The sequence below is a fragment of the Castanea sativa genome, chromosome 3 (genome assembly GCF_040712315.1).
Source record: "Castanea sativa cultivar Marrone di Chiusa Pesio chromosome 3, ASM4071231v1".
Taxonomy (NCBI): Eukaryota; Viridiplantae; Streptophyta; class Magnoliopsida; order Fagales; family Fagaceae; genus Castanea; species Castanea sativa.
The window spans coordinates 28,532,439-28,544,019 of NC_134015.1; the positions used below are offsets into that span (position 1 = coordinate 28,532,439).

At 36.4% G+C, this 11,581-nt stretch overlaps 1 protein-coding gene across 1 annotated transcript; it reads right to left on the bottom strand.

Annotated features, from left to right (window-relative positions):
* Nucleotides 1-7,188: 7,188 nt before the first annotated feature.
* Nucleotides 7,189-11,265, bottom strand: LOC142628008 (zinc finger CCCH domain-containing protein 17). The gene is made up of 3 exons (XM_075801935.1): nt 10,862-11,265; nt 9,552-9,662; nt 7,189-9,462 (listed from the first exon to the last, which is right to left on the bottom strand). The coding sequence occupies exons 1-3, from the start codon at nt 11,078-11,080 to the stop codon at nt 7,504-7,506; spliced, it is 2,289 nt and encodes a 762-aa protein (XP_075658050.1). The 5' UTR covers nt 11,081-11,265; the 3' UTR covers nt 7,189-7,503.
* Nucleotides 11,266-11,581: the final 316 nt, after the last annotated feature.

Genomic DNA, 11,581 nt, shown 5'->3' on the forward strand with positions numbered 1-11,581 from the left:
TTGAATCATCCGAAATTAAATTTTCATTAATGTTTGACCCAAAATCCACAATTTCCTTATCCTCGGTTTAGACCTCTGGAGAAGAATTTTCTGGATTTACCTTTGCCACCCCACCTCGTTTTTTACTCCTTGGAGTAATGGCGGACAAGCCTCCCTTTTTCCTAGACTCATAGAATCTTGACACTACTATTACAGTTTTTTGAAAAAAAAAAAGGGGTTGGAGGAGCATGAATCCAAGCTCCATACTCTTGATCTTCAATCTCCAATGTGGCATTACTTTCTATCCAGAGATCATAATCTTTATCGAAGTGGTTTAGGCACCCATACCAATAAAAAAATATTTGGCAACCGCTCAAATTTAAACAAGACTCACCCATCCTCACCTTGTTCAATAGCAAAAACACGACCTAGCGAAGAGGTAAAGCTACATCCTCCTTGACTCATACTCTGATAAAACTTCCTCCCTCTACCTCTGAATTATTAGTTCATCAATCCACTTCCCCCACCACATCGCACAAATCTTCAGCTACTCCCAGATTTAAGTAACGAACTAGAATATCATGGACTTGAACCCAAAGAGATACCTTATCAAACACTGGGTCATGAATCAGGGTATCAATTTCATAACATTGGAGGATGACAACATATTTGTCGAAACTCCATGGTTCACTCGGTAGGGTTTTATCCACCTCCTCCTTGTTATCAAAGACGAAGAGAATAACATGGTCTCTTGCATTTCTCACCTTAAAGCCATTCTTAGATCACCAAAGTGGATTGAAAGTCCTCACAATTGCCTCATATTGAGAGCTTATTTCATAAGGAATTTTGCGGCAACAATGAACTCCTCTGAACCCCTTTCTCTCTAAACTTAGTCTCCCTTTCATTCAGAGAGAGATTACTCTAATGTTTTGTTAAGCTGTCCATAGGAAAGAATGGAAGAGAGATTGCTCAATGTTTCCCTAAAACCCCAAAGAAAAATAAACCCACAAACCCTACTAGTAACAGTGTTACTCTAAGGACCAAAGCCTTATAAGAAGGGATGACAATTCTATAGCCTAAGAGAAGTTGGTCAGACCCAGCTTTCTTAGCGATAAAGAAACTCTTTCAAACTCTTTCAAATACAACTCAAATACCCATTGATTATTAATTAACTACACACTTAATAGCAATTGTTAACGAAATTGGACAAAAGACCCGAATTGAATAAAGGTCAAACTTTGGCTACACACATGTCATATTTTATGTCAATCGGATGTAATTTATTATTCGATCAATAAAATAATTTTTTATGCATAATTTTATACTACCAAAACTTAAAATTTAAAATTTTGATTGATGAACCTCAAAAAAAAAAATTTGATTGATGATATAGCTATTCATCTTTGATCTTCTGAATTTGTAAATATGGAGGATATAAAAAGAAAATGTAATCTAATGGTGAATTTGTCAAATTCATTTCCAATAAAAAAATATTGAGTGAAGTTGTAGCCTAATCAATTCTATGTCCTTGAATAAATTTGAAATTTAGAAAATTCAATTGAACATAAGTAAAATTAGAGGACTGAACTTAAATGATACAATTTGTATTTTAGCCTTCTTAAAAAAAAAAAAAAAGACACAATTTTCATGTGAAGTTGTGAAAAGTGAAGGGGGACGCCCAACTCCACAAAGCCATGTCGAGTCCTTTGATTGAATATTGCAAAAAAATGAGTTTATTTGTGATATGGGTACTGTTCAAAGTTATTTGGGAAAATGAGAAGAGAAGCGAATTTTGGCAATGGTGTTGCCGAAATTCTGAGAAAAAGTAGGAGAGAGAAGAGAGAAATGATGTGACGGATGTGGGAGAGAGAAAAATGAATTTCGGCAATAAGATTGCCAAAAAGAAAAAAAAATAGATAAGCTGAATTTCGGCAGTTGAATTTCCAAAATTGAAGGATTAAAAAAAGAAAAAAAGAAAACTGAACTCTGGTAAGAGTAATGCTATGGCCATAAACTATTTTACCATATTTTTACAAACTATTGTTATGACCAATTTCTTACTGATTCTCATCAAGGCCTACCAATAACATCATTTTTTTTTATTTACCAATAATCACTCATCACATTAGTAGTTTATGAAAGTTTTTGTAAAAAAATTTGTATCTCTAGCATTTTGCCAAATGTGGAGGATTAAAAAAAAAACTCAATTGTGGCAATTGAATTACCGAAATTAGAGGAGTAAAAAAAGAAAGAAAAAAAAAAGCTAGATTGTGGTTCTTTACTGTTTTATTAGATATAATTTTTTTTTTATAAGTGTTGATGCCTATTTTTGCAAATCCATACCCAAAAGCCTATAAGGAAGAAAGCCCAATAAGTTGCAAGACGCAGAAGCCCATACGTAGGAAAGCCCAATGAAAAGCAAGGTCCAATGAAAGAAGTAGCGATCTGCCGCAGAATACAAATCTGCCGCAGAATACAACTTTGCCGCAGAATACAGTTTTCTGGCAGAATGACTGTGGCAGATTAAGATAAATTGGGCCCAAGACCCTTTTGATCCAATTAACATTATTTGGCCCACAAAGGCCCAAATCCTTTTGGATAAAGAAGATAGGCGTGAAAGCTAATATAAAGAAGTACGATGAAAAGAAACAAGGAACAACAGGAAGTGTTAGCAGCAGGAATCACGTGAAGGAAAGAAAAGTCAAACCAAAGAAAATGACATATGCAGCAGGAACGCATGAAGAAATAAGACAAAAAACATTCAACAAAACGAAACAGAGCTAATCTGCTATGGCAGAAACGGTGTGGGAACGAAAATAGAAGATAATAGAGCAAGCACAGAAGGGCCGGGGCACCACCAACCTGTACCCAGCCAATACAAGGGAGGTGAGTCCACGGTCAAGGAGATTCAGAGGGTGTGGTTTGGTGGTGGGGGGGAAAAGGGTGTCTACATTTGGTTTCCTGCCATAACTTCTTTTGGGAGTATACCTTGCTGTTATGGTATCTTACACAAAAGAAGTAGTAAATAGTTGGGACCATTTGATGCATGCCATAGAGCTAGGTAGTGAGGCAGCCTAATCCTTACCCATTTGAACCTAGAAATACAGGTACACAGCAAGAACAAACAAAAGGGAATTTTGTCATGAAATGACTAATAGTGCAGCAAACAAATTGAGTAATAGCAGTGGTCGGGGCAACCAATGGGTCAGTGGGTAGTCTTAAATGGATGCCCACAACAAACCAAAAATAATTGGTGAAGTCCTAGGGGTAAAAGGGAGAAATCCCATTGAATTTGCTCACTATAAAAGGAGAAGGGGGGAACCCATGAGAAGGAGGTAGTAAGCACGGGAGACCCAATAGGAAGGGGACGCAAGAGAGGAAGAACCTAAAGGAAAAGACCCAAGTGAGAAAAACAACTTACGGCAAGAGAGTAGTAAGGAAACTAAGAGTAAAAAAGAATGAAGAGAAAGAAAGAAAGTGATAAAAAGAAGAGAGAAAATGCGACAAGAATAGGGGCATGTATCAATAGACCATCTTTTCCCTCACTCTTAGCAAACCCATTTTTTGAAGTCTCCAAAAAAGTAATAGCTAGTAGTCATATAGGCCTATTCTCCAAAATGCACAACTTTGATGGCAGGAGCTTATAATATGGTTGTTCAAGTTGGGGTTTGGGTTCCTTTTTAGTTTACTAATGCGAACCTCAATCGACACGCTTTGAGACCCAACAAAAATATTGGAATACTTGCCCAAGAAAGCTAAAATTCAGATTTTTGATAGAAACTCTGACTCAACGTTTATAATTGAAACGCGAACCAAAGGTATAAGTTGACATTGACCCAATGATTATAAAGAATCATGAACCAAAGGTATAAAGTTTGAACGCCACAAGGAAGAATCCCTGATAAGTTCACAGTTCTTGAAGAACCAAAAAGAAGAGCAAAGCCTTACCTTTTCTGATTTTTTTTCAATAATATTATTGAATAGAAATCAGAAAAGGTGAGGCTTTGCTCTCTTTTGGTTCTTCAAGAACTGTGAACTTATCAAGGATTCTTCCTTGTGGCGTTCAAACTTTATACCTTTGGTTCGTGATTCTTTATAATCATTGGGTCAAGGTCAACTTATACATTTGGTTTGCGTTTCAATTATAAACGTTGGGTCAGGGTTTCTATCAAAAATCTGAATTTTAGCTTTCTTGGGCAAGTATTCCAATATTTTTGTTGGGTCTCAAAGCGTGTCGATTGAGGTTCGCATCATTTACTTATTCTATGGAAAAATTCAATACTTCGTTTTAATTGCAAATATATTTGATTTCTCTTATTATAACTTATATTTGTTGTATTTAGTTATTCTGTGGTAGCTCTTTTTTATCACGTCTGCTGCACCAGTTGGCCTGCTGTGATATCTTTACTTGTTGTACTAGTTATTCTGTTGTAGTAACTTTTTATTATATTTACCGTGTTAGCTATTATACTATCTAAACCTTTCCTGCCGAAGCTTTCTTTTTTAAATTTGTTATTACATGTTTTACTTTTGACCCATTATCCTGTCATAAGTATATATATACATATAACTTGTTTCTCATGTTCTGCAGAATGTATTTTATAGATGTACATGTGAATACGTATAAGTATATTTATGAATATATGTATGTATATATTTGAGAATATGCTAACCCATGTAAGCTAACACTTGCTTGATTGGTATTTTCTTTGGGTTTTAGATTTGTTTACGTGCAGGAAGTAGAAAAGTATTTTTGCAGAAAATGAAGAGTAGTCATGCATGGTAGACAGCCTTATTATCATAGCAGAAAGCTTAACTGCACGGTAGATAGCTTTATTAGCACAGCAGAAAAATTTATTAACATAGCAGAAAGTTTAACTGCACGACAGAAAGTTTTATTAACACATCAGAAAGCTTAACTGCACGGTAGACAGCTTATTAGCACAGTAGAAAGCTTAACTGCACGACAGAAAGCTTAATTGCACATCAGAAAGCTTAATTGCACATCAGAAAGCTTAATTGCATAGCAGAAAGTTTTATCGCGCAGCAGACAGCTTCACTGCACAGCAGAAAAGTTAGACCTGGGGCAGAAACTGGAGAAAAGTTCCTTCTACGGTAGAAACAAAGAATAAGCCCACTTTGCAACGTCTTCCCTTGGGCTTAGACTCATCGTTTGCGCACAAGCCGGACTAAGGAGGGTTGCTATTGGACCGGTCCCAACTCCCTGATCTAGAAAACTTTGGGGTCAAGTGCAGCAGGAGGCGGTCCAGCCCACCATTTGCAAAAAAAGCCCACACAATAAGTTTATTGGGTAGCATAGATATTTTATTTTATACATCCAAAAGTGTAGCTGTAGTTTTTTTTTTTTTTTTTTCCTCCAATTTCGGCAATTCAATTGCCACAATTGAGTTTTTTTTTTTTAATCCTCCACTTTTAGCAAAATGCTAGAAATACAATTTTTTTACAAAAACTTTCATAAACTGCTGATGTGATAAGTGATTATTGGTAAATAAAAAAGTGATGTTATTGGTGGGCCTTGATGAGAACTGTAATAAATTGACCATAACAACAGTTTGTAAAAATATAGTAAAATAATTTGTGGCCATAGCATTACTCTTACCATAGTTCAATTTTCTTTTCTTTTTTTTCTTTTTTTTAATCCTTCAATTTCGGCAATTCAATTGCCAAAGTTCAGCTTTTTTTATTTTTATTTTATTTTATTTTTGGCAATATCATTACCGAAACTTATTTTTCTCTCTCCCACTTCCGTCACATTATTTTTCTCTTCTCTCTCCTACTTTTTCTCAGAATTTTGGCAACACCATTGTCGAAATTCACTTCTCTCCTCATTTTCCCAAATAAGTTTGAACGGTACCCATATTATAAATAATCTCGATTTTTTGCAATATTCAGCCAAAAGACTCAAGCCATGTCAGCATTTTTTTTAAAGGCTATATTTTCACCATTTTAAGTTTTAACTGATACATATTGAAAAAAAATATTAATTTACAAAATTCCCTCCAGATAACTCATCCAAATTTTTTTGGTCAAACATCACACATCATCCATTTCTGCCTAATTTGACCATATTCGGCAAACTAATATATATATATATATATATATATATATATATATATATATATATATATATATATTATTTTTTCTTTTGGCTACTGACAAACTCAATGCATATGTTTAACACTCAAGAAAGAGCAGAGCGTACCCCCAATGTACTTGTACATAGCTCATTAAAGTTAACGGAATAGTATATGCCTCTCTCCTCTTATTCCCAGATTATTACTGGGACTTGTTGCATGTTAATTTCCCTGTCCGATTCGTTACTTTAAGGGTCCTTCGGTTAGAAGGGTGAAAAAGGGAGAATATGAAAAATATTTGATTTTTCCTCTTATGTATTTAGTTGGAGAGGTGAAAAAATGAGAGGATGAAAAACTCTTTTATTTGGTTGAAGAGAAAAATAAAATGATAAAAAATATAATTTATATAAATTAACTATTATACATTTATTATATAATATGTAAGAAATAAATTTATTTGCACTCATTAAATAATATATAATTTACAACATCATATATATAAATTTATTTTATTATTTTTATTATTATAATGTAAAAATTAATGTCATACCAAAAAAAAACCAAAAAATCAACAAGAAAAGAAAATAGATGAATGAGGAGTACATCACGTTGAAAAAAAAAAAAAAAAAAAAAAAAAAGGAAAACGTCACATTGAAAAAAGAAAAAAGTAAAGAGAAAGAGAACGTCACGTTCAAAAAGTATTCAAAAAAAAAAAAAGAGAAGATAACGTCACGTTGAAAAAAAAAAAACGAAGAGAACTTGAGAGGAAAAAAAGCAAAATAAATTTGAGGGCATTCTTTACACTAGCACTTTTTTCTTCAAATTTTCCTCCCAATTTGGAAGAAAAAAATGTGGACACAGAGAGAAAACTTTCTCTCAAGTTTTCTCGCTTTCGTATTTTCCTTCTCCAACCAAACAGTGAATAAAAGTATTTTTTACCTTATTTTCTTCTCTATTTTCTATCTTCCTTATTTTCACCCCAAACAAACACACCCTAACCTAGAAACTTTTTATTTTAAACAAATAAATATGCAAAAAATAAATAGCAAAACAAATTATCTGCAACAACGTTGAGAGACTTGAACACATCATATAGCAGAACTGAGAAGGAAAATCCGAGAGAAATAGCAATTTTCTTATTAACTTTCTACTGTTACAGGCATGCACTCTGCAAGCAACTTTATCAAGAGAGTACAGCAAAATGCCCCATGCAAAAATGTAAATTCCCATTCAATCAGATTTAAATACAATGAAAAGTTTTGATTAATACAAGAGAAAACTTGATATCCTACTTCTACAAATAAATCCATAGCAGTTATCCTGCTCAATCAGAATCAACCACCGAAATTAAGTGTTGAAGGTCCACAGAAAATGTTTATGGCAAACAGCAGCTAGCCATCTCTCTGTTGGTCTCTCTCCCTCCCCACAATCAAGAGAACATGACACCAATTTTCTTGGCAAAGTCATCCCCATCTTCATCATCAAGGTATTCTGCTTCAGGGTCGGCATTATCACCTTCCTCATAATTGTACTCTCCCTCCTCATCAACTTGCTCATATTCATATTCACCATCCACATCCCTCTGATCATCAGCTTCAAGTTCCTGATCCTCAATATTTTCATCAAAAATCATCCCATCTTCTGCCTCAAACTCGTTCAGATCAGGTGCTTGTGAAGGCTGGCCAGAAGCTTCATCAGTTTTTTCTGCCACCGTTCCAACTGAGACATCTGCTGCAGACTTGAAATCTTCCTCACTGCCAAACAAATGGCTGAAGGCTTCTTCCTTAGCACTTTGTGTATATGCGTTCTCAGAGCCACTTATCAGGCTTTCCTTGACTTCACTCTGATTGTTGTCTTCTTTATAGACAGACGATTTGCCACTACCAGAAGCTCCAGCTCCTCTTTTTCTCTTGAGAATCTCACTAAGAGGCTTTGGCCCTTCAAATGAAAGATCACCTTCAGATTGCTGATGATCTTCCAAGTTCTTTCGCTTTCCAAGGGATTGCTGCTCCTTGCCATCTGAACTCTTCACAACTTTCAGCTCTGCAAGACGTTTCGGACGAGCGAAATCACCGCTTTCATCTGTTATTTCTCTCCAAATCCGTGGACCCTTGATATTTCTTCCCTCAATATTGTAATCCTCTTGCACCCGTCCTTTTATTCTGTCTCGAAGCCTTCCCTGATGAGAGATCTGTGGCCTTCCAGGTGACAACCTGTCCCAATTTCTTCCCCTGTCCGATTCCCTTTCTGGACGCAAATCAGTACCATTCACTGGAGATCTCCCAGGAAGTTTTATTCTACCCCGGAGGCGATTACTGAGGGAACTCTCATTCGGGGGCAAATTAAGTGCATCCCTTCTTGAAGAAGACCGGTAACTCCGCTCCTCAACATGGTTGTTGTGGCCATGACTGACAACAGATCTCAAACCATTATGTCTCCTCTGCTTGGATAAATGATGTCGTAGATCTGACTCATCAACATGATCAGGACTATCAGACTTAGGGTAACCCCTCCGCCTTTCCAGATGAGCTGGTTCCACAAACATTCTCTCAGATGAAGCCCTCTGCTGTTCCCAGGCATACTGCCCTTGCATGTGATCATATGAGCCATGGCCTCGTGGATCAGGGAACCTTTCTCGATCAACATCAGCTATTGAATTGTAATCAGCAGAATGACTAATATCATACTCATTCACAGGGTTTAAGCTCCTTCCTTCATGACCCCTTGTTCTACCGAATTGATCTTCACCATGGTAGTAATCTGAATCACCAAGCTCATTATCGACAAGAACATCAAAGCCAGGAGAGGACTCCCTTAGAAACTCATCACCATCCTTACCATTTGGGAAGCTATAATCCTCAGGTACATGAGCCTGCTGTGAACGACTGGACCGGCTGATGGAGTTTCCATTAATAACAGGAGGAACATGTGTTGCCTTGTATCTAGAAGCCTCATCATCCAATCTTGTAGGTAGTGGTACATTCCTCTCAACACCAACTACATTTCTTGGAAAAGTAGCTTCAGTTTTTGGAGAAGGTTTAGCTTCAGGAGGTAGTCCAACTGGCTTTGAAATATTTATTTGTGGAATCTTCTGCTCTTGAGTAAACTTTTCAGGGCCTCCGAAAGTCTTTTTAGGAGCCGAAGAGTCAGTAACATGAATGGCTCCTGGCATCTGTGGAACTTTGTTGCTGGTGGTCGGATTTGGTCCATGTAAGAAGGCACATCTGTCACCTTTTAAGCAAAGCCCCTTTTGGTAGAAAATGCAAGGGACTGCTTGTTTACTGGAACTATAAGGAGCCTGTGCAGCAGGTGTTGCAGCAGTCGGTGTTATAGGCAGAGAAGATCCAGCAGAAGTTGCTGCTTGGGTTCCTAATGCGGCATCAAGTGGCTGAAGAGAAAATAATAGGCAGTTAGCAAACATTGACAAATACGATTAATGTCAAAGCATTCAAAGTTCAAGTAAGAGCAGAGACTTACTGGATGCCGGAACGAACATTTGGGATTCAAGCAGTTACCATTCAACCAGTACCAGCAATCCCTTGGGTTAAGCCGGGCATAATCACTATGGCGATACTCGCATTCACTTCCCTATTGATCACAGAGAGAAAGGAGTATCAGCAACACTATCAAACCATTATTGATGACACATTATTACTGCTGATCGCAAATTTTGCAACCGTACAACATTACAAAGACATATCCATCTATGTGTATTGATGCAATAAGAGGGGTACATCTTAAAGAAAGTAAAAAGACATTACTAAATAAGTGCCTAACCTATTTGATTCCCACTAAACCATTCTAGATTATTAGATAGATTTTCCTCACACATATGTAGCACTTCTTGAGTAAGAAATTGAAATTAAAGCTCCTAGAATTAAACAAAACATGAGCATAAACATGACCAATAGATGGTAAATTAAATGGGTCCAGAACCCCAACACATATTGTGGTGATAGATCATTTTTTGCAAGGCTTGCTTTTAGAAAAGAGGGAAAAAAGAAGAAGAAGACAAACACATTGTCCATGTTTTTAACAAGCCAATGAAGGATATATTCCTCCTGCACAAACATAGCCATAATTGAGAAAAGAATTTATTCTCTAAAGGCATCATATCATAATCTCCTTTTTTTCTCCTTAAAACTAGTCTCAAATTGTTTAATTACACAAGCAAAGTGTATAAAAGTTGCCTAGAATAGAATGTGCACACAGCACGTCCACCAAGACCCTCCTTTCTCTGGATTTCAGCATAATCAGATATACCATTTCACAAGAAATATAAAACTTTGCCATAGTAGTTACTAAATCTGGCGCAGATAAACTGATTAAGCCCCTTAAAATAAGGTCATTGCTATACAAATCTCTGCACACGGTGAACAAGGTTCAATATACTAATATAAACAGATTGCTATCTGTATATCAATCAGCGTGAACCCATTTGAGTAATAACAATCCTGAGAGGAACCCATTTTGAGTAACAACAATTCTGAGCTATATAACATCAAATTTTCGCATCATAAAAATTCTAGGGTTTTGTTTCTTTCCCCCCTAAGAAACTAAGATCCACCCAAAACAACACAAAAAGACCTTAACAAGATCTGATTTAGACCCAAAATCCAAACCCCAATTATCTTCAAAATTCAAATTGAAAGCTTCACTCCCCAAATCCATCAATCAGAAACTATAATTATAAATCTGAAACCCTAGCAAGAAAAGGTGGAGCCCAAGATCCCAGAAAAACCCTAAAAACCCAAGAATCACATAAAAGAAAGAATGAAAAGGAAGACCTTTTTGCATGTCAAAGGAGATGCAAGAAAGTAGACACAATCGGTGTTGCTCTTCAAGGCCTCTTCTTGAGCCGATGATATTGTTGAAGCTGCTGTATTAGGAACTTGTTGTTGTTGTTGTTGTTGATGTGATTGTTGAGGTGGTGGTTGTTGTTGTTGTTGTTGTTGTTGTTGTTGTTGTTGGTGTTGGTGTTGTGGCTGCTGTGTAGCCGCAAACATGGCGGTTCTTGAAGGAAAAAAAGTCCCAAACGGATCTCTCAGTTTCAGATCGAAAAAGTCCCCACAAAGATTCAAACACAAAGAAAGAAACACAAGCACCGATCCAATCTCAGAACCAAACAATAACAAGAGCCGCCACAGAGAGAGAAAGAGAGAGAGAGAGTGAGAGAGAGAGAGAGAATGTGTTTTGTGATGACTGTTGAGGCTTTAAGCTAAGCCTAGTTTTTGTTTTTCTTTTTTCTTTTTTCTTTTTAAGTTTTTGGGGAGAGTTGAGAATACATATGAAGTAGTTGTTGTTGACGATGTTGTCTATTTATTTATGTGTGTGTGTGTGTCATTCACATTCACAATCTCTGTGTGAAACTTGTGTACGTGGATTGCTCTGATTCGTGGTATTTTCCTGGGTTTGATTTTCGAACGTGTGTGTGTACACTGTTCTCCCAATGTCCTAATCTGGAAAGGAAAGGGAAAGCCATAGGCTGTACATACATGTTTTTGAAT